We start from the raw sequence: 27,833 nt of genomic DNA, 5'->3' as shown, positions 1-27,833 counted from the left end.
ATTGACTTGCCTGAGGCCAATCCGCTGTTGGTTGGTGGAGCTGGGACTTAAGGGCTGTCTCCTGCATTCAGATCCATGCTGCAGTCATCCTGCTGCTAGGTTCTAGAAAAGAGATTCTGGAGACTATTAGGGGGAGGTTTAGTATGTCTGCTGGTGTCCCTGCTGTCTGAAGCCTGAGCAGTAGCGTAGGGGAAAAGTGGGACAACAAGAGGATGTAGTGAGCAGTTCTGGGGAGTAAGACAAGAATACAAGGAATATTAAAGCAATTCAAAAAAGCCTCAAACACCTACCCTACCCTGGCTTCGGTGGTTTCTGAGAAAAGCTGAGGGTTATTTTTGTGATTTGTAGGAAGTAATTTTTTTTTTTTTAGGAATTTTATTTATTTATTTATTTATTTAATTTGGTTGCGCCAGGTCTTAGTTGCGGCAGGCTCCTTAGTCGTGGCTCGTGGGCTCCTTAGTTGTGGCATGCATGTGAGATCTAGTTCCCTGACCAGGGATCAAGCCCAGGCGCCCTGCATTGGGAGCGTGGAGTCTTAACCACTGCGCCACCAGGGAGGTGCCTGTAGGAGGCAAATTTTAACAAGAGTTTGATGTTTGTGTCCTTTGGACTTTGGAGCTGGAGATGAAAAGGAAATGGATAAAGTAACTTATGGCTCTCAAGGATCTCAAAGTCCGATAGACAACTTCGTGCCTATTGAAGTACTCAGCTGCTGGTGGCACAAAAGAAAGGGGAAGATACAGAGGTTAGGAAGATTGGAAGGAGCCATTTATCCCCAGGGAGGAAAAAAGTAAACTGAAGACATCTAGAAGTAACACAGTTTTGTCATTTTGTGGGGGAGGAGTGGGAGGTACTAAGATCTGATACACATTTAGATACCTTTTGCTGCTGTGGCCCAGCCGTTTCAGGGTGAGTGGGAGTGAAGAGGGGGGACATTGCAGGGAGAAAGGGAGAGGTAAGGGGGGGCCTCCCAGCACATTATTCCCTTCTCTTATCACACCCTCTGGGGAACTTTGGACTCCAGAGTTAGGACTTCTTATCTTTGCAGTCTGAAATGTAATGGTTGGTTAAGTTGTGTTCCAACTTCATGAGCTGTCCTTTGTCTCCCCCCAGCACATGGTAGTATTAATCAAAGGAACAAACTCTTATTCTAGATTCTCCCACCACCATCATCCCCTTTCCAGACTAGTCTGAGGCAAGAAAAGGATTTATGTTGGTTGTACCTGCCCAATTCCCTCTTGTAACTAATGGAGAGATGGCCATGGTTTAGGAAATAATCTGTCCTGAGTATTACATGTAAACGGAGACTGAGCGCACAGAGATGTAGAGAAACTCACCTAGCCCCTGGGCACCAAGCGTGGCTGAGTCAGGACCCTTTGCCTTCACAGAGGAGCGCTCCTTAGAGCGTGACATGACTGCGCCTCCGCAGGACTGTGACATCCTCTGCCCGCAGGGATAGGCCCCAGGGCAGCCCGGACGCCTGAGCTGCGGACATCTGGGCCCTGCGTGTCGAGGGGGCTGGGTGCCCTGGCTGTTCCATGGCTCCCCACTCCCAGCCCCTCCCCCAGCTGCTGCTGCCTCCCTAAGCTATGAGCCAGTTTTCAAGGTGACTCTAAGGACACATTTCACCTTAGGCAGGCTTTTTGGTTAATCTGGAAGCATCTGTGGCAACAACAAGTAAGCGAATTGTGTGAACTTTGAGCTCGTGTTACAGGTTCTCCTCAACACCGGAAGCCTGCCATGCTTATCACCATCTTTTTTATGAGCAGTTCCTCAGATCACCCTCTGCTGTCTTGGCTTATAGGCTAAGACTGTAAATAGGAGGACCTGAGTCTTACCAGTTTAAAGAGCAAGCAGTCTTTTATATTTTGTTCCTTTTGAACCTCACTATAGACTGGTGAGATATTCACTGGTGAGATATTCAAAGCAAGCAGCACCTCCATTTTACAGATGAGGAAACAGAGGCAGAGATGTGGGACGGTTCTTCCCCAGGTTCAGAGCTGTGGCTTAAGGGCAGTGTCCTTCCTCTTGGAGGGTCACTCTGGACAGGAGACGAGTGTTCGTGGCATCACGTTCAGCAGAGCAGTCACTCAGCTTTTGACGTTTTGGGTTCGCAGAGGTGGGGAAAGGCCAGATCCTGACCTTAAGGGGCTGGCAGTCTAGCTCACGGGGGTCTCCCCTTGCCACAGGCTGTTGAGGCGGCAGCGTTGGTCCCATGAAGGAAAGTCAGAAGGGTGAACGCAGACTTCCCATGACACCGCCCCACCCCGTGTTTTGGAAAAGCTGGAGGAAAAGATAGGTTATACAAAGAGAAGCGTGGCTGCTCTGGAGAATTCTGTGATTGAGAGAGACCTTTGAGCTGTTTTTAGGTGTGAAAACGGAAGCCAGAGAAGAGTGGTATGAAGTACATTCATAATGTTGAGCAGCCATCACCACCATCCGTCTCCATAACTCTTTTCATCTGGCAAAACTGAAACTCTATACGCATTAAACAGTAACTCTCCATTCCTCCCTCCCCTTAGCCCCTGACATCCACCATTTTACTTTATCTCTAAATTATAATTTTTTTTAAATCAGGGGAAGTGGTCACTAACACACCAGCGGAATACTGAAGCGAAATGAATTGTTTTTTGTTTTTTTTTTAACTACGTTTTCATCTATGTGTTTCTCTAGGGATAATAATGAATACTTAGTCTTAATTTGTTCTAAGTGTTCCTCTTTTCACTTGGTCTAAAGCCATGATTCAAGGGCAGGTTTTATTTTGTTTTTTAAAATTCTGTGTTCTAAGTGGATTCTTTCTGAAAATGATTAGATGTCGTGTGACCCTTTCTTCATAGTAGCTGGGTTTTCCCATTTTGGGTGATATCCTGGGGCTGTGGGGATTCACTTTTCTCTGTATTATTTCTGAAGCACTAACCCTTGGCTCAGCCTTGCATATAAACATTCCTTGACTCTCCTCTGTTCATCCTTTCTCTTTTCTTTGCAGAGCCCCCGTTTCCATCACCCCATTTGTTTTGCACTTGATCAGGTCTTAGGCTTCGTGGTGGAATCGGTCCCTTGGCCCAGGTAGCTGCTTAAGCAGTAAGGGAGGAACCAGCTGTTTCTATAAAACAAAACAGAACATGGGCTCATTTGTGTGCATCTTCTCCCCAGTCCCATACTGGCTCCTCCCCACAGTGTTCATGAGTTTGGCAGACATTCGCTGCCTGCCTGTCAGGTGCCAGGCCCTGTGCTGGCTTATGAAGATTCCAAGTTGAGTAATTCACAGTCCCTGCCTTCAAGGAACTTTGAGCCTAGTGAGGTGAGACAGATAAACAGATATAATAGCTTGATAGAGGTACAGTCATAGTAGGGTGCTCAGGGCACTTTGGGAGTAAGGAGGGGGTTAGTTCTACTGGAGGTGGGCGTGCCGGACGTGTCAGAAAAGAATTCCTCCAGGAGGTGACCCTTGTGCTGAGCCCTGGAACTGACTGTATTCCTGGCAGAGAGAGCAGTCAGGTTTATGGGAGTGTCAGTCAGTTTGTTGAGGGAGGAGACAGGTGGCTTACGGGAATGCCTTGCTACATTAATTTTATTCTGTATTTTATCTGTCTGAATAGGTAATGCATACACAAAGTACAACACTCAAGAAGATGAAAAGGGAATACATACAGTGAAAAATGAGCTTTCTTCCCTGTTAACCACTAGATTCCCTCGCTGACAGCACTTGGTAGCTACCAGTTTCTTGTGCATCAATTCCAGAGAGGGACTTCCAGTGCATACAGGTGTGTGTGTGTGTGTGTGTGTCCTTTAAAAATACATGCATACACACACATAGTTTTCTTCATATACTAATTTTGGAAGTCATTCCATATTAGTACAGACTGAACTGCCCAGTTCTTTTTAAACCACTGCGTGGTATTCTATTATGTGGGTGTATGACAACTTATTTAACTAGTCACCCTTCAGTCTTGTGCCAGTACAAATAATGCACTGAATATCCTGCATATATATCATTGCACACGTGATTTCTCAGGACAGATTATAGAAGTAGAATTGATAGGTCAGAGAATGTGTGCGTTTTGGGGACAGATATTGTCACATGGTTCTCCAAAGAGCTCTATATAAATTATAAAATACGAAATGTAAGATTCTTTACCACTTGGTAAGCCCCCCACCACGCCAGTCCTCTAAAATCCTTGCCAGAGTGACCTTCCTAAATGAATTTGGTGTTGTAACTTCCCTGTTTATAATCCTCGTAAGCTTCACGTGGTCTTCAGGATACAGTTTAAACTTAGCCTAGCCCCTGCCTCTAGCATCTGCCGGAGTGCTGGGTTCCATTGCTCTGAGCCACTTGTACTTGGTGTCTCCGTTTCCTTTGCCAGTAGACACGTCCTTTAGCAATCTGCTTAGCATCCCCTCCTGTGGGTAATCTTTCCTCTTTCCTCCAGTCGGGCATGGAACACTAAGCGTCACCCTGATCCAGCCTCATCCATTCACTGCAGAAGTATTTGTTGTGCACGTGCTGTGACGTGGCACGGGCAGGTGTCATCCTTGATGATCCATTGGTTCTCGCCTTGAGGGGATGATGACTGCCTGGTAGGGTTACCTGCTGTGGCTGCATGTACAAGGGCAGCACCAAGGACCCATTGCTAACTGGCTGGTGGCCCTGGGCATATCCTTTAACTCATTGGACCTTGGTTTTGGCATCTGTCAAAAGAGGAGGTGAAGCCTGATGACCTCCAAGGTCCTCGACGCTCAGATCTTATTAATAATTACGATAGCAACAGCCGCTGGTGTTTACTGAGGACTTGCTAAGTGCCAGGTACTGTGTTGAGCACTTTGATCCTACTCCTTACATCAACCCTGTGAAGATGATGGCATGGTTACTGTCTCCATTTTACAGATGAGAAAACTGAGGCTAAGAGAGTAATTTGGCCACAAGGTCATAATAAAGGAAATAGATTTGAATTCTGGCATTCTGACTCTACCATTCTTAGCCACAAAACTGTTTACACATTTACACATGGTTTTGTGTACTGTTTTGGGTCAGTCACAGACTCCACCCCTAGAGCTCTCCATGAACCATCCCTGTTCTACAGCCATAAAGCCTCAAGTTGGAATCTGGGTAAAAGCTGGGGACAGAGGACCGCTACAGTCCCAACTATTTGGGGGTAGTGGATAAAGACCCGGTGGCTAGCTCTGTTCTTGAACCCCTGGCTCATTCTCATTGAAGACCCTCATAGCTGCTTTTCCTTTGGACTGAGACAATTCATATTGCTGTTTGCAGTAACTCTCTTCAGAAGGGGTGCATAGGCTTGAGTCAAGGCTTCATACATGGATTAAAGTCAGGTCTGGGTGTTATCCCTCAGGGGCATCCTTTATTAGGGTTGTAGATGGCAGGCTCCTTTATCTATTTACGTAAAGCCTTGTTGGAGAAGGTGTATATGGAATTTAAGAAGGAAGTGTAACCTTATTATTTGGAATACCTGTTATAAACTAGGATAAATGAAGTCACGTGGGTTAACTAAAATATAATAGGCCTATATCATAATGTATCATCAACCCTCTGCTTCCCTGAAGGCAAGTAGAAAAAAATCCTGAAAAGTCTTAATCCCTGATTTTATTATTATTTTTTTTAAGATACTGGTTCCTATTCTTCTTACGTCTTTGTCTGAGCTAGAGTGGATGGTGGGGCTAATTAAGAGTTACAACCCGTTCTCCACTCAATCATTGTCAAGTGTAGCCAACAAATCTGGGCTCTGGGGTCACAGGTGTGTTGGGTGAGCCTCGATTAATTAGTCCATTTTTGAGATTCGTGGCTGTCGAGTCAGAGCCAGGTCCTCAGGGGGCTCATCCAGCCAAGCCCGGGGCCCTTGGCTCCCGCCGGCATTCCTTCTCTAGGCGGTGTATTTCTCCCTTTAAGACATGTGTTCTCTATTTTTTTTTTTTTTTTCCTTTTCTTTTTTCTTTTTGGTTAGTTGAACTTGCTCTGAGTCCAGTGGCAAAGGCAAAGCCAGACTCTGGTGTAGCGGCTCTGAGTCAACAGCCATCTCTCTCCTCCTCTTTGCTCGAGCCTCCAAGGCAGGCAGCAGGGCAGAGCCACGGCAGTTTCTGAAAGCTCTGCCGAGCCTGACAGATCTCCATGTGAGCCGGTGCTTGTCTCCTTGTCCTGTCGCAAGGATCTGGCGCCCGGATGCTGACGCCCATGGCAGCTTGCTTTGGGCCTTGGCATTTCCCCAGGGAGGAGTCGGAAAGCCGCTTATGTGCTTGTCTCTTCTCCTGGCAGTAGGGATTCAGTTGCTAGAATTCTTTCAACTTTGTATGTGATTATGGCTTCCTTACCGTAAAGTGCCTATTGTAAGTAACTTATGGCTAAAGTTTTCACTTACGTCCTTGTTTTTGGTTTCTTTTTTATAGGTGAATCTACCCAGGGCTGACTTCAGTGTTCTTACTTCCGGCTTTAACATTTTTTCTTTTTAAAATAACTTGGACGGATGAAAGATGTGCCATGGCAGGATAGCGCCAAAGAGCACCTCATTGCTTGCCGTGGCCTCCGTGGGACATGGACTGTTCCTTCTGCTGGTGATCCTTAGCACCCTCCTTGGAGACGGCCTCGCCTCAGGTGAGCCCCAGCCTGCCTCCTGTGTGTGGGAGGGAGAAGACTCAATACCACCGTTTCTCCCGAAGGCTGGGAGAAGGGATTCTCTGTGGCGCTGTTAGCCGGGGGGCAGAGGGTGAGGGCTTCTGTTCTGTTGATGCAGCAGGGAGCCAGCTGAGGGCGTGGGACTGGTGGCTGAGGTGCCTAGTGAGCCAGCGGGGGCGGGGGTGTAGGAGCCTGCCGGGGATGACGGGACCGCGCCCCTCCGCCGGCTGTAGTCACGGGTGGGACGGAGGTGCAGGATTCAGGGTGCGACGTGCAGGTAAGGGCGCCGGCTTTGGAATCCACTGCCTGTTTTCAGAGCCCGGTCCTGCTACTTGCGGGCTCTGTGACCGAGAGCGAGTCTCTACTTCTGTAAGCCTCAGTTCCCTCACCTGTGCCAGATGGCAGAGTTGAGTAATTGTGACATAGACCATGTGGCCCCCAAAGCCTAAAATATGTACGCTTTAAAATGTTTGACCCTTTATAACAGAGGTTTGCCACCTTACCCCCAGCCCGGAACGGACGGTGCTCAGTAAGAATGCCTATGAATGGAGTGGCTGTCAGAGTAGGAAGGAAGGAAGGACTGACTGGGCAGAGCTAGGATGGCCCTCAGAGGCTATGCACTGGCCCAGGGCCTTAGGGCCAGCTCATGGCAGTGCCTGGACCAGAACCTCGCCTAGTGCCTGGTGCGCTACCACCACCATCCTCTTCCAGGGCTCTGCTGGGGAAGTGGTCCTGGAATGTTACGTGGCAATATGAGGGCAGAGCATCTGCCGTCTGTGTCTGATGCCTTCAGCCTCTTTAGCTCCATTAAGGCATCCCCTGTACCGCCACTCTCTCTTTTATGGGCTTCCCCCCTTCCTCCTCCCATTCCCCACCCCATTTTCCAGCTACCCACACCTTCCCAACTTTCCATTCAAGGTCTGAAATCAATTATCAGGGATCGATGCTTCCAGACTGGCTGAATAAAGGGATTATTATTCTCCAGTATGGAAAAATATATCTGTAGTGTGGGCTCAGACCAGGATGGGAAAGTTGGCTCTGTTGTTTTCTTTCCCTCCCCCATCTGCAAAGAATCCTTCCTCCCCTGCCACCCCACTCCCTCTGCCCAATCTTTTTTACTCTCCATAAAACAAACGTACTGGCACAGAGCAGGGTGCAGGCGGGGGAAGGGGTTTCATCATTTCTTCGATCCAGTGCACCAAGTTACGATGTTTGTCCCTCTCTCTGGAGTGGCTTCTGGGGGAAGGAGGTGCCCACACCTTGGCCTGAGACCCAGAGCACACCTGTACGGCTGTGCCTGCCCTGAGCAGCGTGCCAAGCAAGCTTGCCAAGAAACCAAGGCTCTCAGATACTCTGAGGTCGAGGAAAGGCAATTCAGGTCAGGCAAGGTCTCCTCTTCCTTTTCCTGCATTTCTTACCTGCTCCTGTAGCTTCCCCTGAATACCCATTCCAGAGGCCTTTTTAAATGAGGCGCTTGTTACCCAGTGAGCTCTAGTAGATATGCTTGTGTGTCCCGGCACATTCGCAACGGTGAGAATCCCACGGGACAGAGGTCAGTGCGCACCCTCGGTGGGGCGTTGGCCTGCACAGTCTCTGGTCATAAGTCCCACAGGCACCTCTAGTCTTGGCCATAATTGCTCAGGTTTAGAAAAAAGAATCATGTATGAAGAGGCACTTGAGAGTTTTGGGGTAAAGTTCTGGGAAAAGTTACATATGTCATGTTCAAAGTTCTGTTTTCCCTCCTGGTTCCTCTTATCTGCAGCTGGAGATTTGGAGTTATAACAGAGAAGCGGTCACGGAGACATCGGGTTCAGCTTGCCCCATGGTCATGCCTGTAGCAGAGATGGAGAGAGTTATTGATAAAGTTCCCTTTTTCAGGGTGGCAAAAGGAAGCATATCTTATTCGTCACACCTGGTCACAGCCTGCAGGGGAAGACCAGATTTAAAAATAAGATCTGTGCTCATGCTACCCAACTTGCTTTTCTTGGGCTAGAGAGGAATTAGGATCCCAACTGTGTAGCAGCCTCTCCCAGATGTCTTTACCTGTGACCTTAAGAAAGTTGCTGTGTGTGTGACCTTAGGTAAATCACTTGACCTCTTTGTGTGCCCTGTAAAACAGAAATAAGATACTTAAGGATGTTAGGTTGGTGTTGTGTAATAAAAATGATTGGAAGGCACTTGACATACAAAAATGCTCAGCGTAATTCCTAAATAACAACAGCAGCAGAGACGGTATTTGACCTCCTGTTGAGTCATGTTGGGCAAGAGACTTCCTGTGGATGACGTCCTCTGCTGTCTTTAAAAAACGAAACTGGAGATGCAGAGTCACTTTTTGGGTTGGGGATGAAGGGTTGGGAGGAGGTGTCAAACTGGACCAGTTGAGGAAGGATTGATTACTTCCGGAATCCCTTTTGCCTTCCATGTTTGCATAGTTTGATGGTCTCAACCTAGCTCATGTAAAAAGCTTTTAATTTCCATTCTCTCCCCGTTCTGAGCATATTTATTGAAAAAAAACTTAGTATTTTACTTGTTTCTGATTTTTTTTTCCCTTTAAGATGTTGCCACAATGCTTAGCGGCCATGTTAAATGTCACACAAGCACCTAAGCAGGGAAGGCAGCCATCTGCATTTCCGTGTGGCAGAGGGAGAAAGCCAGGCGGTTAGTGTTCACTGAAGATGGAAAATGTGGAGAGCTAGGCTCTCAGGGGATGATGTGGCTTTGGCCGTTAGCACTGCTATGGCAGAGAGATGTTGGCAGGTGGCCTGGCTCGCCTCACGGTCTCTGAAGGGACCTGGAGTCAGAGGTAACATACACTGAACTGGGAAGAGAGAACAGGCAGGGAAACGATGCGTATGGAACGTCACCTGTGTGTCGGGCTCTGTGTCGTCACATGTGAAGTTCTCAGAGTGCCTGTGAGCTAGGTGGTCATGTAGCTGTTTGACAAGTGAGAAAACGAGGCAGAGGGAAGTTAGGTAGCTTGGTCAGAGACACGCAGTCGTAGGTGGGGAGGCAGGCTTGGATTTGCGTGCAGTCTGTCTGACCGTGTCGCCCATGCTCTGCCGAGAACTGTACTACCTGTGCTGAGTGGCGGGCTTCTCTGAGACCTGTGTCTTGTGTTGCTCTGTTGGAGCACTCAGATCACCCTTCAGAGGGTGATTTTGGCAGAGGAAGAGAGGCACCATCTGTTTTCTTCCCTGGATATAGGATGCAGGAGTCATCTCTGGGTTACCATGTTTACCTCCGAGGTTGTTTCTGTTCTTATCTACAGTGGCCCTTGGTGGTTTGGGTCCCAGTTTAGGCACAAGGTTTGCCAAGGCAGTTCTATTCTTGGAAAGGAACAATAGGGACCACAGCAAATTGTTTGCTAAATGAGGCTGTAGTTCCCAAAACATCCGCAGAGCATCTTCCTGTCAGCTGCAAACCCTGCTGGCGACGTGATGTAATCTCTCCATGGTGTAATTACCTGTGACTATAAAAAGACTTGGGGATTGTGGTAGGAGGCTGGATGGGTCATTACAGAGCTTGCTGAACCCTGGCGTCATGAAAAGACATTGAGAAATTACCCTCTGCAGGCTGATTGTTGTGCCATGTTTAGAACATTGCCAACACATGGTACGACCTTTGCACTGTAACTTTCGAACAAAAGAAGCCAGGAGTCTGCCAGACCGAACACCTCAGTGGCTCTCGTCTGGGTTAAAGCCCTCATTAGGCACAGATTCCACCTACCAAACAAAGGTGCCTCACTACCCTGTCCTTAATTGCAAGCTTAGAGGTTATCCTTACCTGCCCAACTCTTTCCACAAAAGGGGGTCACAGGGTGCTTAAAAAAAAAAAAAAAAAAAAAAACTAGGGTTAGTGCTCGGAGTCTTTAATTATTCTAGGTAGGTTTTCAGATGAATTCTTTGACAACCTCTTACCCACTGGGAGAGTCCTTTCTTCTGCGTCACCCCAGCAGCATGAGCCTGTGAGGATGTGAGCAGCCCTCCCATTCCAGGTGGCTGGTACTGGTGTAGCTGGCTGCCTGGACTGGGGCCAGATCAGGAGTGACCTTGGCCCGCCTCGTGTTTACCTCTGGGGCCCGGAGGGACAGCAGTGTTTAGAGGCAACTTTGCCATGGTGTGGTGTGACTGAGGGGGGTGCTGGCCGCTGGTTTCTCCCAGCCCTGTTCACCCAGCGCACCTTCAGCCAACCTGAAGCATGAACTCTGAATTCACTGGAAGATGAGGGTGAATACTGCCTCTATGCCTAGCTGCCTGTATTACCTTGGATAATCTTCCAGACATCATTGTCGATGTTCCCTAGAATAGGGAAGACACTAGATAATCTTACTTAACACACTGCTGCGAGGATTAAATAAGATAGAATATATAAAGCACTTAGGACATTGACTGGCATACAAAGAAGTAATTCCTAGGTTTGAAGACCAGATTCTAGCGCCAGCTGATACCAGTCTACACTTCTGACACCATAGCTGATTAGCTCGGGTTGGAAGGAGTTCCTTGTTTCTTCCGTGTGTCTTGGATTCTCTTGGATTCAATTCAGTACATCCTGAGCAGAGTTAGACACGTACTGCATGAGTTCTTCATAGTTCACAAGTTCCTAATTCTCAAATGCCACATGTTGGCATCTCACGCATGAAGCCAAGCAGAAAAGAGGGGCCGTGGCCCTTGGCGATATTTGTGCTGAGGGGTCAGCTAGGTCATCTCACAGTCAGCCCTTCCCTTCAGTGAGGCTGTCTTGTTGGCATCTCAGAGCTGGGATTCCTCAAAGCTGCTATTTGTTAGGAACTTTCAGAGTTTTTTTGAAACCTTAAAAATTTGAGAATGCCAAGGGTCTGTTCTTTTAATGAGGTATTTCATTTCATCAGCACAGTGATATATGATTGAAGGATTACATTTTAAAGAATTCCTAAACACATCCGTGAGAATACAACATTACAGTTAAAAAATAGGAGCTCTCTTCTCGTCTGTCCATTTTGGTAGTCCTTTTGCCTCCTCCTGCTTAGCTATATTTGACAGCATTTCTTCTTGTAAGAAGCTTTTTCCTACCTAGATTCACTTGCTTCCCCAGAGACAAGCTTTTTCCCTTGTTTAACTTCTTTAACTTGTTAGCTTTGCCAGTAGCCAAATCTTTTAAAAGTACAACTGTTTAATCATTCAGAATTCTGGGAAGTAGTGCAGGGAACACAAACAGATTCTCATCAAGGTTTATTCTTTGCAAAACGTTTTTTCTTTTCAAACTCACAAAAGTATTTTAGGTGTTTCGACCAAGGAGGGGAAATGTGTTTCAGGAAGTTATGGCCAAGTACTCCCGCAGGATTATAAAATAATTCTGCTCTAGCCTTTGTTATTCTGAGTAACTAGTGACACTTTATGAAATACAATGGGCCTGATGATCAGTTCTTCACGTGCAGTGGACACATGTCTCCCTGGGAGAGGGCGGGACCTGTGTGTTTATTGTCACTGGCTGGAGTTCTGACAGCTCAGCCTTGTTGACTCTGGCAATGGTGGGAGGCACGAGAGAATGTCGCTGGGATTGTCACACACCAGACAAGGACTGAGTGGGCGTGGGGAGCCACCTGTCAGTATTTGCCGAGCACTGATCTTGGCACAGCAAGGTGCGGGGGCCGACAGGAGAGAAGCCTTGGATGTTTCTGCTTCCCTTTGGAGGCCAGATTGCAGAGGACCCGGTGGTGTCTGGAGTCAGTGCAGCCCCACTCGGGCTCCTGAAAACCATGCACGGTTGCCCCGAATTGCTAATTAATGGTCCATGAAGTTAGGTGGTGACATCAGTAGGTTGTGTGGCCCTCTGCTTTATACCTGTCACACAGTAGACCCCTTCAGTCTCTGATCTTTGAGTCTTCTGTACACGAGCCACTTGATCTTAGTTCGTGTTCTTTGTTCTTGGTTTTGTAAGTGTTTGCATACAAGCTCGTTGAAGGCAGAGACAAAGTCCTTTGTGCTTTGTTGTAACCAGGCCAGTGATCACCCCAGAGGGGGTCACTCCTGGCAGGATTGTGCGGGATCATGGCCCGTCCTGTGCCTGAGGATAAGCAGGACGAGTCCACGGCCCTGTGAGCAGCAGCAGCCTGATCTGCGGTTCCCCGTGGGAGTCTGTCCACAGCCTTCTTGGGAGCGGAGAAGGATGTGAAAGTGTCTTCATGCCTCAGGGGATGCAGGTGGTGGGGCTCCTCTGAGAGGAAGGGAGTGGGACTGGGCAGTCCGCCCAGAAGAGCTCATCACAGAGCGCGCTAACTTTCGGCCCCAGTGAGGATCTTTGAACCCAGCGTGGTCCCTTTAGGTGATGGAGAGGGAGGAAAGGAAGGCTTTCATTGCCTGTGGGGAGTGAAGTCATGTGGAAGAATGCATGGGAGAACCGTGCTGGCTCTAAAAATACACTGACATTGGAGGGGGGAAAGGCAGCTTGCATGGGTTTGGCTTCCCTTCCCCACCCACAGCTCCCTCTACCTCTGTCCCTAAAGTCAAGGCTAAGGGGACTCCTTATTCCCCTTTCCTGAACATTAGCACAGTCAAGCCTATCCTCACGCTGTTCTTTCAGTGGCTAGATTCCTGTGGCTGGAATCCCAGCCTCCCCTCCCTCCTGTACTTCACTTCATCCTTTAAGATCAAATTCAAAGTTAACCTCCTCTGAGACACCGACCCATCCCCTTACCACTAGAATTAATAGGGTCTGCAGGAAGGAGAGTGGGCCATGTGTGTATTTATGCTGAATGGAATTCGCAGGAGCTCTTTGGTCTCAGTCCTTTCTCTTGGGAGGATGTCAGAGAGTTTTTCCTATGAACAGGATTCCAACTCCTAGAATCTTAACTGTCTTTGATTATTTGAAGGGATTGGACAGCTCGTTAAGACTTCAGCTTTGGGGAACCTGAACTCTTAGTTCTGCAGATCATGACACACAAACCCTGTATGGACTTGTTCCAAACCCTAATGACCAGGGTTGCCAGGGTTGCTCTGGGACAGATTGGGTTTGGTGTTTTCATAAGCGGCATCAGCTCGTTTAGCAAGTGTGCGTTGATATAAGGCGGGCAGGGAGGACAGCAGGAGATGGGTAATGCCGTAAGGGGCTTCCTGGGGCCAAGTACTGGACTGGCTCTTGTTGGAAGTTACCACATCTAGTTGGTCCTCACAGTCAGCCTGTGAGAGGCGGGCGGTTGCAGCCAGGAGCAGTACTCTATACCAGCAGGGATGCGGACGGGATGGTTCAGACTCTGATTTATCCACAGTTACTTGCTGAGCTCCTGCTGAGTGCTGCGACTGTGCCAGCTCCAGTTCTGTGAGATACTTGCTGTGATCAGGGAAGTCATTGCTGCACTGGAATACGCATGGGCGGGGCTCCTGATTCAGATAAGGGTGGTCGTAGAAGGCCTCTCTGAAGGAGAGGAGTGTACACCGAGACCTGGAGGCAAGTAGGGGGACAAGATGGCATAGTGAGGTTAAGAATGCAGTCTCTTGGGCCAAGTAGGCTGGTTTGAATCCTAACTCTGCCACTAACACGTTGTCTAATTTTGAGCAAGTTTCTCAGTGTCCCTCAGTTTTCATATGTGTGAGATTGGGATAACATACTTACCATATAGGGTTGTGGTGTTACCATCATTATGTTACTCTGTGTCACCTCAGCCAGCATGTTGGGGGCAGTCTGGAGGGAGGAGAGGGAGAGAGTTAGCTTCGTGTCTGCTGTGCTCACCTTGGCTCTTCCTTCCTTTGGAACTTGCAGTGTCACTTCTGTTGAAACTTTGGAAGTCCAGTATACTCTGTTCTCTAAACTGGTTTTCCTCTTACCCTGCTGGATGAATGAGTCGTCTCTTCTACTTTGGTGGAGTATGTTTTGTTTTGTTTTGTTTTTTAATTTATTAATTTATTTATTTTCGGCTGCATTGGGTCTTCGTTGCTGCTCGTGGGCTTTCTGTAGTTGCGGCGAGTGGGGGCTACTCCTGGATGCGGTGTGCAGGCTCTAGGCACGCAGGCTTCAGTAGTTGTGGCTCGCGGGCTCTCGAGCGCAGGCTCAGTGGTTGTGGCGCACGGGCTTAGTTGCTCTGCGGCACGTGGGATCTTCCGGGTCCAGGGCTCAAAGCCGTGTCCCCTGCGTTGGCAGGCAGACTCTTAACTGCTGCACCACCAGGGATGTCCCTGGTGGAGTATGTTTGGAAGCTGGCGTTTCAGAAAAGAAAAATGAAGTCTATCCTTAGCCTCAGAGTTCAGAGATGGGGCGGAACATCACCAGAAGCACAGTTGGGGGGAAGCTTCCAGGGATAAGATGCTGGTGGAGGCAGGTAGGTGCCCTTCCTAGCTGGCTGTCAGAGCTGTGGAGGGGTAGGGGCTGTGGAGGAGGAACAAGCTTGGTGTGAAAGATCAAAGGGTTAAAGAAAAAAGCAAACACCAGTTAATGGATTAAAGGTTGAATGAGTCTAAACAGGGAAATAAGGAGGGCTGACAGAGGGTGTTGATTTTGGTACAAGTTGTGGAGAAGATGGGGATGAGAAGAATGGGCTCCTATTTGCCTGTGGGAACAGGAAGTGACTGGCTCAGTGAGGCCGCCCCTCCAGGGCGTCACTCAGGATAGGCCCTTCATCGTCTTACCTCAGCCCAGCCAACCCGTGGGAGGCGTGCCTGACAAGGATGGCTTATTGCAGCCAGTCTGATGCACTGCACAGGGTCCCCATGTGGATCTCTGCGTCAGGAATTCCATGGGGAAGTTCCTAATGCTCAGGAAGGGAGAAGAGAGGAAGAGCAGCAGCTGGCCACGGGCATGCGCATGTATCCAGGACCCCTCAGCTGGGGTCAGGCCGGCGTGACTGGAGCTGTTGCGGTGAGGACTCTCTGTGATTTGATGTGTTCAGGGTGCAGAGAACCGCTGTGCCTTCCAGCAGAGATGTGTCTCCAGTTTGGCCATGCAGCATGTGGGGATCTTAGTTCCTCCACCAGGGATCAAAACTGTGTCCGCTGCAGCGGAAGCGTGGAGTCTTAACCACTGGACCACCAGGGGAAGTCCCAGTGTCTCGAGTTTCTTGAGAGAGGCTTTCAGCAGAGGAACCCGTTCTCCATGCTCTTGTTCTTAGCTTTGCGGTCCGTCTCAGTAACAATTTGTCAGACACTTGAGAAGCTTTGCAGTCCGTCTCAGTAACAAAAATTCTGTTACCAGTAATGGCAGACCCTGGCCCTGCAGGAATAATTAAGAGTGTGAATGATAGGATTAGGTGAGATAATATATGTAAAAGTTCTGGGTAAATAATAAAAGTCTATTCCAATGGAAAGGATTATTATAATGCTCTTTTTTTTTTGTTTTAAAGAGAGTATCTCTTTTCTGAATTGCTCAGAACACTTGGTTAACACTAACCAGTTAATCCTTCATCCATCCCTGGGCAGGAGGCTGGCATTTGATAGCCCCCTTTGTGCAGGAGATCAAACTAAAGTTTCCAACAGAGCCCCAGATCTTGAGTCTGAAGCCCAAATCTATGGAGTCTAAAGCTTGGACCTCCAAATGTGAGAATGCCTCACTCCTGAGAATAGGGAAGGTGAGAGGAGAAATGGAGAGATCTTTAAAAAAGTCTTTTTTTCACAGACATGGTCATGTCAGACAAGGTTGTTGTAGTCGGGATTTTTAGAGGCCTAGAAATCTGACATCCATTTTCCTCTGGGAAGCCCCCGAGTCCCTACTAGGAATGAGGGCCTGGTATAAGCTAGAGAAGCAGAAGGCTAATCACGGCAGGTTTGGACACAGGTCCTGTTCTGTTTAGGCCGTGGTTGGCGATACCTGAGGCACCAGATTCTGCACCACGGTACCCCTGCTCCGTGGCACGCACCGGTGGAAACCCACTCACCACCCCGACGTGACCCAATGTGTCAGGGCACCCACAGCAGGTGCCCGTTGTCTTCTGCAGGTCCCATGGTGAAGCCCCATGGAGGCGGGATCAGGCAACTCCCTGAGTGTCCGACCCAGGCCAGTTTTCCTGCAGAACAAGTACTGCAGCCTCCATGGGGCAGGATGGCATCTGGGCAGATCAGAGTCATGTCAACTCTCCAGTCAGGAAGAGGCCTGAGCCCTTTGGCCCACCGTCGTCCCTTCTGAAGTCTAGTCTCAGCAGGGTAGAGCTGGCGAAAGGAGGTTCCGTTTTGTTCACTTTACTAGGTCAGGCCCTTCAGGGTCCTCGAAATCTTTCTCCCCAAGTCTGTGCTTTCCAGCCTCTGGTCACAGCTTCAAGGACAGTTTGTGTACTTTCTTGTACAAGACCTTGAACCTTGGAAGCAGGGGAAGAGGATGCTGAGTTGGGAAGCTCCTCCTGCCCCCAGTGGCAGCTCCGTGGGCTCTTGGGCTTGAAGTTCAGGTCATTCAGCTGTGCCAGTTAAGTCACCTACTTGTGAGAGAAGCAACGGGCTGAAGCATGTACGTTATAAGCACCATTGGGTGTCAAATTTGAGTGTACGTTAGAATCCCCTGGAGGGCCCAGATTGCTGGGCCCCACCTCCACCTCCAGTTTGCATCAGTATTTCTACTGAGTTCTTACAGGCTACTGCTGATGGTCTGGGGACCACACTTTGAGAATCACCGGTTTACAGTGGGGCTGAACAAGCTCACTTAACCCTTCCAGAGCAAATTTGATAAGGTGGAGACAGAGGGCTGGAGAGGTCGTGAACCTCTGGGGAGAGAGGAAGTTCAGAAATAAGAGGCTGCAGGTGGACCAGCCTAACTTGAAAACTGAGAAAAGGTTAAATGATTAAGGGAGGTGCTGGCAGGCCTCTTAACCTTCACCAGTCTGGTTCTGGTCCTTGCCGACTATCCAGCAGAGCGGGAGGGACCAGGCCTGGTGAAGCCCTGGAGGCATCACCTTGGGCATCTCCTCCCTCCACTTCTTATTCTGCCCTCTTAGGCAGCGGTGAGCTCCGAAAGTCTGCATTTTAGAAAGTCTTTCCCCGGCTTGGGATCTGTGGTATGAAGAGCAGGGCCCTGAGCCGGGGTCCCGGGCCTCAGCCCCTCTACTGCCTCTAGTGAGCAGTAACTGAAGGCCCCTCACTTTGCTCAGCGGTGAGGTAAGGGTTGGACCAGCTCTCCAGGGCCCTTTGAGCTTAGATACCGGATATTCTTTAATGCCTTCTCTGACAGCTTCCTCTGCAGGGTCAGGAACTTCTGCTTGCTTGTTACTTGTTTTTTATTTTTTAATGTGGGTGAGAACTTCCATTGATACGCAGTACTGAGCCAGAATCCCATCTGGAAAGTGAAACTAGAGAAGTTTGGAAATTGGAGTAACTTTTCTTTTTAGAGAGCCTCTGGGCTCCACAGTTACGCTGCTTCCATAAAACTGTCCACAGAGGAGTGACTTAGCATCCTTGTTGGGTGCTGATCCCTTCACTCCAGATCATCACACTTGTTGACTGCAGTGTTTCCCAGGCTGTCTGATCAGTTCTCATTTCCAGGTGCTCCTGCATTCACCACTGCCTGGCACAGTGCTCATGGTAGGCCTGTGAAAATATTTGCTGGTGGATGGAATAGAGGGATGTATCCATGTGCCTCTTTTCCTTTCCTTTGATTTCTCCCTGCTTAACTTCGTGTAATTGTCCTTTTGCCCTTCTCCCTCTTCTTCCTCTGTGCTCATTTTAACTACTCTCTCCTCTGACAGAGCCAGCCGTTGATGTTTGTACGTTGTGTGTGTAGGGGTTGGGGTGTGCCTGGGGAGATCACAAAGGCCCTACATACGCCATCTGTGTGAGGGGCACATCCAGAGCTCCCCAGTCTTCTTCCTCTTCCCTTCTCTCTTTTGCCCACTTTGTCTGGGGTAGCTGTGAGTTACAGAATGTTTTTGCCATCCTAGGGGAGTTTGCTGTTCTTCAGATTGAATTTGACCCCATTTACAGCCTTTATTTCCTGCTGTTTGTATTGGCAGACTAAAGGACTCCTGGCCTGGAGAAAATTAGCACGTCCTGCCTCAGAACCATTGTCTGACCCTGTCTCTCCAGCCTCTGTCTGAAGGGGCAAATGAAAGATTTCCCAGCCTTGGCTGATTGTCACTTAGCCACTCTGATCCTGCGTGGGTGGCTTTCAGGCAGCTCAAGCACTGACTAGCCTGAGGTCTGCTTTGAAACGGGGAAAGACTGAGGTTGATTTAATTCACTTTAAGGGAAATCACCAGCCTTTTGATGATTCCATTAATTTCCTCCCTTTTGAATACCCTCATGTTAGCAGTAATTGGAAATCCTGACTCTGTTTCTCATTTCCCCCCACTCCCCTGCTTTAATCTGAGGCAGCTGGATACTGCACGCTGCTTTTTCATTTACTGGAAGAGCAGTTTGAGGGTGATTTTAACGACCGGCTTTGACAGTACTTCCAGAAGCTGAGACTGTTGCTGCCCTTCAGTTGACACCCACGTGGGGGCCTCAGGCTCGCTCACCTTTTGATCCTATAAAACTCTACTAGTTCTTGGTGTGCCGGTGGGAAGGGGTCACTGGGAGAATGCTCTCTTGTCCCAAGTTCTGTATGCAGGCTTTTCATCACTCAACATTTACAGACCTCTTGGGTGTGCCAGGCACGGTCTAGTTACTGAGTGTTTCCCTGCCCCTCCTCCCTGCCCTGGTGGAAGCACAGAGGCCTGAGTAGCTGAGGTTCCAGCAGGCAGACCGTGGGAATTGTCTCTAAGGCTTTCTCTGTGTGTTTTTATGGTAAGAATGCCTATTTCAGTGTTTTTCCTTTCTTGGCTCTAAAGAGGAATAAATAATATGAACCACCTTCTGAGATCAGAGAAATAATGGGTAGCAATAGCTGTAACAGCTTACTACTGTTGGCAGTTGACAGAATGTAAAGCACTTTCTTGTATATCATGTCATACTGGTGTCTTCACAATAACTTATCACAGCCAGTAAAGGGTAAAGCTGGATTTGAACCCAGGTCCTCCCTTTGCAAATGAAATACTTTTCGTACGACATTGCGTGTGTGTGTGTGTGTGTGTGTGTGTGTGTGTGTGTGTGTGTGTGTGTGTTTCACACTGACTTTCCCATGCCATTGTCTTTAGCATTATTTCAACCACTGAAGTGTTAAGAAGCTATTATGTATGCACTGGGCCCTCTGCCAGAAACTGAGGTCCTCATAGTCTAATTGGGGAGAAAGATAAGACAGAATACACCTTGAGTGGTTCAGGTACTGAGTGCTATTAGAAAGAAGAGAATTAACCCTGACGTCATCCAGGAAGGCTTCCAGAGAACTGAGACTTAACGCTGGGCCTGGTGGGAAGGCAGGATCCAAACCAAGGGAGAGCTGGAAAGGGGAGTTTGGTATTTGGCCGCCTAGGACTCTGGGATACAGAAAAGGTGGTGAGGTTTGAGTCCTTCATCAGACTTAGAGAACTAACATCCTCTGGGGTGATGCTTTTCCAACTTTACTGTGCTTTTAAAACCAGATTCGCACACCCCATGCCTACAAGGAACCGTTCAGTCAGTCTGGAGTGCAGCCCAGCAATATGCATTCTTTAAAAGTTTTAAAATAATAGCAGTCTCCCAGCCCTTGGGTTGTCTTTCCTGAACAGAAGAAAGCAAGGGTGCAGGTTTCATTTGTTCCCTTCCAGAGGCAGAAGCTATTTAACACACTGTTGCAGGTGGTGAGGGTGGCCTGCCCTCTGAGAAACACTGTACTCCAAGGAAATGCCCTCCATGTTGCAGGAAGCATTAGGGGCTGGGGATCTGGGTTTTGACACCATAGAGGGCCCACTCCTGAGGACTAAGTGTTTAGGCTAAACTAAGGAGGAACGGGAGGAGTGGTATTAAATGATGTAAGTGAAGTTGACTCTGACAGTGGCTGGGTCAGTCTGGCTGCTCTCTGGAATTGAAGGCAGGTGGTGGGGCCGTTGAGGCTGAGGACCTTCAAAACAGTGCATGCTCAGAGTTACTGCATGTGCCTCTGACTTTTTTTTTTTTTTTTAACGCTATTTATTTATTTTATTTTTGGCTGTGTTGGGTCTTTGTTTCTGTGCGAGGGCTTTCTCTAGTTGCGGCGAGCGGGGGCCACTCTTCATCGCGGTGCGCAGGCCTCTCACTGTCGTGGCCTCTCTTGTTGCGGAGCACAAGCTCCAGACGCGCAGGCTCAGTAGTTGTGGCGCACGGGCCTAGTTGCTCCGCGGCATATGGGATCCTCCCAGACCAGGGCTCAAACCCGTGTCCCCTGCATTGGCAGGCAGATTCTCAACCACTGCGCCACCGGGGAAGCCCCCTCTGACTTTTAAGAAAAGCATTTTTACAGATGCTGTTTGGTATCTTAGCTTTCAGATGAGTTTTGGGAGTGGGAACAGTCAGGGGTCAGTCAGTGGGTAGGTGGAGGAAACTTCTTTGGGATTGAGGGTCATATACGTTGAGAGCCCTGGAAGAGGTAATCCAGTGTCTTCCATAGGAGTTGGCAGTCTTGGTGAATCTTAAGATTTCTGTCTGTGTTTTGGGACCAAATGGGACCTAGGGTGGTTGTGAAGAATTAGAAAACTTAACCAAGTTACTAAATACCCTGTTAAGAAGTGACATGCCTGAGTTTTGGGGTGTTGTGAAATACCTATGGTAAATGTGCAATATGTTTCAGGTAGTAACCACTTTAAATCTATTATCCCATTCTTAGTTTTTCAATGAAAATTTTCAGACATTAAAAAAATACAGAGACTAACACACCTGGGTACTTACCACCCAGATTTAATATTTTGCCATGTTTGCTTCAGATCTTTTTCTCCAGAGATATAGCCAGTGTGCTAAATCAGTGTGTATCCTTCCAACCATGCCTCTGTTTTTACATACTTACACATGTATTAACATGCATTTTTTTTTAAGAGCCCTCAGTCTGTGGAGGTTGAGTTTTAGTGGGGTGTGTTTGTTTGGTTTTTTTTGTATTTTTTATATGACATGTACAAGTTTTACAGACTTATACATGCATTCCTAAGCGATATAGGATATCATTTTATGTTTTAAATTGCATGTTATCTTCTGTAGCCTCCTTTTTTTGTTCAACATTGTTTTTGAAATTTAGCCATGTTGATACGTTTGTTTTACCTACAGTATAGCATTCCATTGTGTTAATATGCCAGAAGATTTGTAACCATTCTCTCATTAATGGACATACAGGTGACTTCAGTTTTTCATTGTTAGGAACACTGCAAGGAACATCCTTGTACATGTGTCCTGAATATGTATACAAGATTTCTCTGGCATATACACGTAGCAGTGGAGTTGGTGGATTATTAGAAGTGTACAACTTCAGCTTTCTGTATATTGCCAAGTAGCTCTCCAGAGTAGTTGTATGAGTTTTCACCACTAGTGATACATAAGAAAATTCTTAGTTCTCCACATGCTTTGCAACAGCTGGTATTGTTAGATATTAATTTCTGCCAATCTGATGGATATAAAATGGAATCTCCATGTGGCTTGAATTTTGTATTTTCCTTGACTGTCTTCTCCCAGTTTGCAGATTATTTTAACTTTCTCTGTGGCAGTGGTTCTCAAGGGTCGTTGGGGTCTTTTCAGGAGGCTGACAAGGTTGAAACTATTTTCATATTAATACTAAGATGCTATTTGCCTTTTTGCACTCATTCTTTTCACAGGTGTGTCGTGGAGTTCCAGAGGCTGCATGACATGTGTTGACACAATCACTCTGATGTTTATTATTGTTTTTATTTATTTTTAAAATTTTATTTATTTGTTTGTTTGTTTGTTTATGGCTGCGTTGGGTCTTCGTTGCTGCGTGCGGGCTTTTTCTAGTTGTGGTGAGCGGGGGCTACTCTTCGTTTTGGTGCGTGGGCTTCTCATTGCAGTGGTTTCTCTTGTTGTGGAGCACAGGCTCTAGGCGCACGGGCTTTAGTAGTTGTGGCACGCGGGCTCAGTAGTTGTGGCTCGCGGGCTCTAGAGCGCAGGCTCAGTAGTTGTGGCGTGCAGGCTTAGTTGCTCTGCGGCATGTGTGATCTTCCCGGACCCGGGCTCGAACCCGTGTCCCCTGCATTGGCAGATGGATTCTTAACCACTGCACCACCAGGGAAGCCCTATTATTATTTTTAAATGAATTTATAAATAGTAAAAATTAGCTTTATTTTCAACTGTGGTATGTATTGATAGCTATAACACACAGACAACTTTGGGGGCCCTCAGTAATTTTCGATAGTGTAAGGGGGACTTGCGAACAAGGGGTCTGAGAACCACTGCTACTTTATTCATATATTTTTTTCTTCCTGGAATATGTTTTCTTTTTTTAAATTAATTTTTATTAGAGTATAGTTGATTTACAACGTTGTGTTAGTTTCAGACGTACAGCAAAGTGAATCAGTTATACATATACACATACCCACTCTTTTTTAGATTCTATTCCCATATAGGTCATTACAGAGTATTGAGTAGAGTTCCCTGTGCTATACAGTAGGTCCTTATTAGCGATCTATTTTATATATAGTAGTGTGTATATGTGGAATATGTTTTCTTTGACTTGCTTAAGAAATTCTGTCCAAATTTCATCAAGATGGGCTCATATTTTCTTCTAGAAGTTTAGGAATGTACTTTTGTGGGTGCTGTCTGCCATTTCCCAGGCCTGTCAGCTGCTTAATTTTACACCTTCTCAAAACATTTGTATAGCCTGAATAGAACGTTTTCCACATCTACCTTTATAGTAGAATTCTATTTGGCGGGGGACGGGGGGGGGGTGGTTTGGGGGTGGGGTGGGAAGGGATGGAAGGATAGGCAGGGATTTAGTCACTTTTTCCAGACCCCTTTGTTCAAGATAGTCACCAAGCATTTTGCAGAATACAGCAGTCTCTCCTTGAGATGCTGTACATGCTCATTTTGGATCCTTGTGTTCACCATTAGTTCATTGCCAACTTGCTGTCCAGAGGACCAGAATTCACTAGTGACAGGGATTCTGGAAGCGCGTCCCCTCTCTAAAGCCCCGGACATTTGAGTTCCTGTTAGAGAAGCACTAGCTTTCTTCTTCCTGGTTGTGTCTGGGCTGGGCTGGGCTGGGTGGGTGAGGGCAGTGGGTGGGCACGCAGCCACCAGGTTGACTACAGTGAGGGGTATAGTGGTGGCCCCCTCCAAGAAAAAAATAACGCTACTGACATCCCAGGCCTCATCACCTCTCACCAGACTCTTACTGATTTCTCTGTCTCCAGTGTATTCCCCACCTCCCTCCCCTCAAATCTGTCTTCCACCTTGCTGCCAGAATAACTTAAAATCTCAGACTTAGCATGATACTTCTCTCCTTAAAACAGACGAAAACAAATTCAGGTCTTGCTATAATGCTGCTCTTAAGGTCTGTACTCCTTAGCAACGTAACCCTCGTCTGTGCTTTCTCTCTAGCCACTTCCCTAGCCTGTGCTCCGTCCTGGAACATCACCAGGCATTTTATCATTCCCAAAACACACCATCGCATGTGCCCCCAGTGCCTCACTTACGCTCTTCCCTCTGTCTCACATGTTGCTCCCCATCTGAGAGCTTGTTTGACTCTCAGTCCCCGCAAGACTCAAATATAAATTCTGAGAAGATGATCCCTTTTTCATCTTTGTCTCCCCACTAACTCAGCGTTTCCGATTAAAATGAAGACTTGGAGTTAATTTCTTTTAGTCTTTGTTTCACTTGTGGCTTCGTTAGGGGACAACTGCTACATCTCCATCCCTTCCCCACAAGTTCCTTCCCTATAAATTCTGTTTACCAGATTGACTCCTGTTGTTATTTTGCATCCCAGTTCTTTAGTAGCTGCAAGAGACGGGGATTTCTTTTTTGTGGTTAAGGAGCTGATGTAGACGTCCTAATAAATTTTCTTCCAGCATATCTTGCCTGCAGGAAGGGAATGCGCTGAACAGATGAATGAAAGCACCTAGTCCCTCGCTTTCACTACCACCAATTTAGTTATTGCTCATTTTGAAAAATAATAAATTGACATTTATTTTAAATTGATTGGCATATTTTAAAAGTGATGCACGAGTTGTATGTGTGCATTAATGCTGCCAGCGGAAAGGCCCTGCTCAGGGAAGGAATTCTGGATGGTGCGGTTTTTCCCATTTAGCCCCACCCAGCCTCCTGCCTCCCCTTCAGCAGCTTAAAAAATAAAATTTCACAAACCCTCGAAATCTGTTAGAGATGCAGATTAGGTAGATTAACTTTTATTTTCTGAAAGAGCTTTGTAGCAGGAATCCACGTGGGTACGGAGAAAGGGGGCTACTGCTGGAAAGTCTGCAGGCCTGCGTGCCTGCTGTAAGAGGTTGGGGTGTGTACCTGAGAAGGGATTCAAGTCCGAGACTGTAAGCTTGCAGGAGCCTTCTTCACATCGTTATTGTGTCTGAAAGAGTTGACTTTCTTTGGCAACTTGTTTATGGCCCTTTCGTTGGTTCTTGAGAATGGTCACTAGGTAGGTGGGGAAAGTAAGACAGCAGAAGGGGAAGAGTTGTTCCTTGGCTCGTGTTGCTGATGAGGGCAAAGCTAGGATTTGACGTGTTTCACACTGCCTTCTGGTCCATGTAAACAGTCCAGGTGGACATGAATTCTCAAGTTCAGGGAGAAGGGGCGTATGCCAAAGAAGTGAGGTCTGAACACACAGATGCTGGTTACTAGGTATGGAAACATTAGCTCTTTATATGGATATGGACCTGAGAGGTTTCCTTTGTGGGTGATGCTTTTCTTTCTTCTTATTTGAAGAGTACTGCTAATGTTGCTGTACTGTTTGATTAGTAGTGGTTATAAAGATGAAATGTGAGAAGTTAGTTAAGCCTTGAAGATCAAGCACAATGATAGGGATTTTCTCCTTCTACTCCAGTTTGCTCATGCCCCCTCCCCTGAAACGCAGACATTCTGCAATATGTGAGAAAACAATCCTTATAATCAAACCTAATGTATGAATTACAAAACCCACCCCCCCATTAAAAAAAAAAGTGTGGTTATTTTTTAAAAATATGTATTTATTTTATTTATTTTTGGCTGCAGTGGGTCTTCGTTGCCGCACGTGGGCTTTCTCTAGCTGCGGTGAGCGGGGGCTACTCTTCGTTGCGGTGCGCAGGCTTTTCATTGCGGTGGCTTCTCTTGTTGTGGAGCACGGGCTCTAGGCGTGCGGGCTTCAGTAGTTGTGGCACTTGGGCTGAGTAGTTGTGGCTCACGGGCCTAGTCGCTCCGCGGCATGCGGGAGCTTCCCGGACCAGGGCTCGAATCCGTGTCCCCCGCATTGGCAGGCTGATTCTTAACCACTGCGCCACCAGGGAAGTCCAAGAGTGTGGTTACTGCAAAAGGATTTTACCATCCACCAGAGGAGTCACTGTGCAGTTGTTTTGCACCATACGGCTTGCGGGATCTTAGTTCCCCCACCAGGAATTGAACTTGAGCCCTGGCAGTGAAAGCACCGAGTCCTAACCACTGGAACACCAGAGAATTCCCTATGCCGTTGTTTTTAAGTAGAAGTGTTCCTGGTGTGTGTGAAATACTGCATTAGCACCCAACTTCATAGGGTCACGTCTGTTGCTTAAGGTGTGTAAGAGGAAGAGAAGATGGTGGAGCTCCCAGTGGCACCTTGGGCAGTGTGAAATGAGGCGTTAGGTTGGGCCTCCAACTCTGAAAACTGCTGTGTTCTACATCTGGCCATAAGGATTTGCCTCCTTTTTCCCCGTGCGGCTTGTCTCCCCTGTTCCCGCACAGCAAGCTTCTTTGCCAAGGACGAGGAGCCTGGATGTCAAATCCTTTCTCTCTGCCCTGGCAAGGGAAGCTGTTCTATTTGTTTTCCAAGAAGCCTTCTGCACTTGGGGAATTTTTTCTTTTCTCTTATGGGAAATTGCTTCATCATTTCCCAAAAATATACTGCACCTCTTGTTTAAACAGGGTGCCCTTGAATAGCTTTGGAGTCTGAAGCGGGGTGGGGGCATTGTGAAATCCTTTGTTTGACGCTTTGATGCAAGCTGGAATGCTGGCTGTCTGCAGGCAGAAGTCTCCGAGTCTGCCAGAACTGGGTCCAGGAGTGGGGTGTGGGGAGGAGAGGCTCCCTGAGAAGCAAGAGCTGGGGACTTTTTAAGCATTTAATCAGTCCACGTTGTAAGAGGTATCAGCCCTTCTGCACACAAGCTCCATCAGGTATTTGTTCAGTTGCCTTCAGTGTGCCCAGGCTGGTGAAGGTGGGTTCTCTGTTCTTTTGAGCTGCTCACGGTACCCTGGAGAGGCAAGACCAACTCCCACGTAGCAATGGCGAACAAAATGGTGTGTAACTGTGGGCTAGATTGTGTAGTCTTGGGTACTTTAGTTCAGAGGAAGGAAATTCCTGTAGAAGAAAGCACTAAGACCAGGCCTTGCACTATGGGAGGGGTTTGAGTTGATGGAGGGAAATGAAGGATATTGAGAGGAGGGGAAGAAGGAGCTGAGAAGAGCCTGAAGGCCCATCTGAGGCCATGAGTGTGGGTGAATAAGGCCAGTACGGGTAGCCTAGTGGGACTTGACGTTGGAGAAATGGGACAGACCAAATTGTGGAGAGCCTGGCGTATCCAGGAGAAACACAGACTTATAGAGAGAAATTGGCAGACTTTCAAAGATTCTGAGAAGAGAGCATCATTAGGAAAAATGTGGTTTGGGGGAATGTTAGCTGATCAGGGTGAGTTAGAATATGCCTCCAGGTGGGCAGTAGGAGAACCCCAGCTCCATCCACAGTTCTTGGAAGGAAGTTGTACTTGGGTCCTAGGAGGGAGGGGTGGCCTGGTAGAAGGCTTCTGTCTTGAGTGAGCACGGCCCCACAGTGCCTGTGGCCTCTGGCCCCCTGCAGCTCCCCCTGGCAGGGCACAGCAACTCAGGCCATGAGGTTAGTGCTGGCTGAGTAGGACCAGCCATTAGGTGCCAGCTCGAGTTGAGCTTTGACCAGGCCCACCGTGGAGGTGTGATGTGCCCTGCTGGGCCCAGTGGAGCCAGGCACAAGGTGCAGTGAGCTCCATCCCTCCAGCTGGGCATTTTAGGATGTGATTGACCAGGGATGATTGCTCAGATCCAGGTGACACAAGTCACCTCATGCCTAATCAGGAGTAAAAGAGTGCTGTTTCCAAAATCCTTGCCAGTGCTGAGTACTATTACCATCCCCTGTGCCTTGCACCCCCTTAACAACTTTAAATAAGGAATTTGGGTAACTTTGCATTATAAATAATATCAAAGAGTATCAGTCAGAAAGTGCTCTTTTTTAAAAAAAATTTATTTTATTTACTTATTTTTGGCTGCGCTGGGTCTTCATTGCTGCACGC

General features: G+C 47.7%; 1 protein-coding gene across 5 annotated transcripts in view; it reads left to right on the top strand.

Annotated features, from left to right (window-relative positions):
- Positions 1 to 27,833, top strand: part of SUSD6 (sushi domain containing 6) — a 92,204-nt gene that overhangs the window by 36,247 nt on the left and 28,124 nt on the right. For 2 of the 5 annotated variants that reach the window (XM_082384419.1, XM_082384421.1), the window contains exon 2: positions 6,400 to 6,604. In XM_082384419.1, the coding sequence (XP_082240545.1) occupies positions 6,484 to 6,604 (121 nt within the window). In that variant the 5' untranslated portion in view covers positions 6,400 to 6,483. Of the gene's footprint in view, positions 1 to 3,599; positions 3,765 to 5,490; positions 6,127 to 6,178; positions 6,302 to 6,399; positions 6,605 to 27,833 lie in introns of those variants that run through there. The other 3 variants (XM_082384420.1, XM_082384423.1, XM_082384422.1) reach the window with 3 other exon arrangements.

The sequence above is a fragment of the Balaenoptera borealis genome (genome assembly GCF_965194805.1).
Source record: "Balaenoptera borealis genome assembly, chromosome: 3".
Taxonomy (NCBI): domain Eukaryota; kingdom Metazoa; phylum Chordata; class Mammalia; order Artiodactyla; family Balaenopteridae; genus Balaenoptera; species Balaenoptera borealis.
Note: the sequence above shows the minus strand (reverse complement) of the source record. Positions and strands in the feature narration are given on the sequence as shown.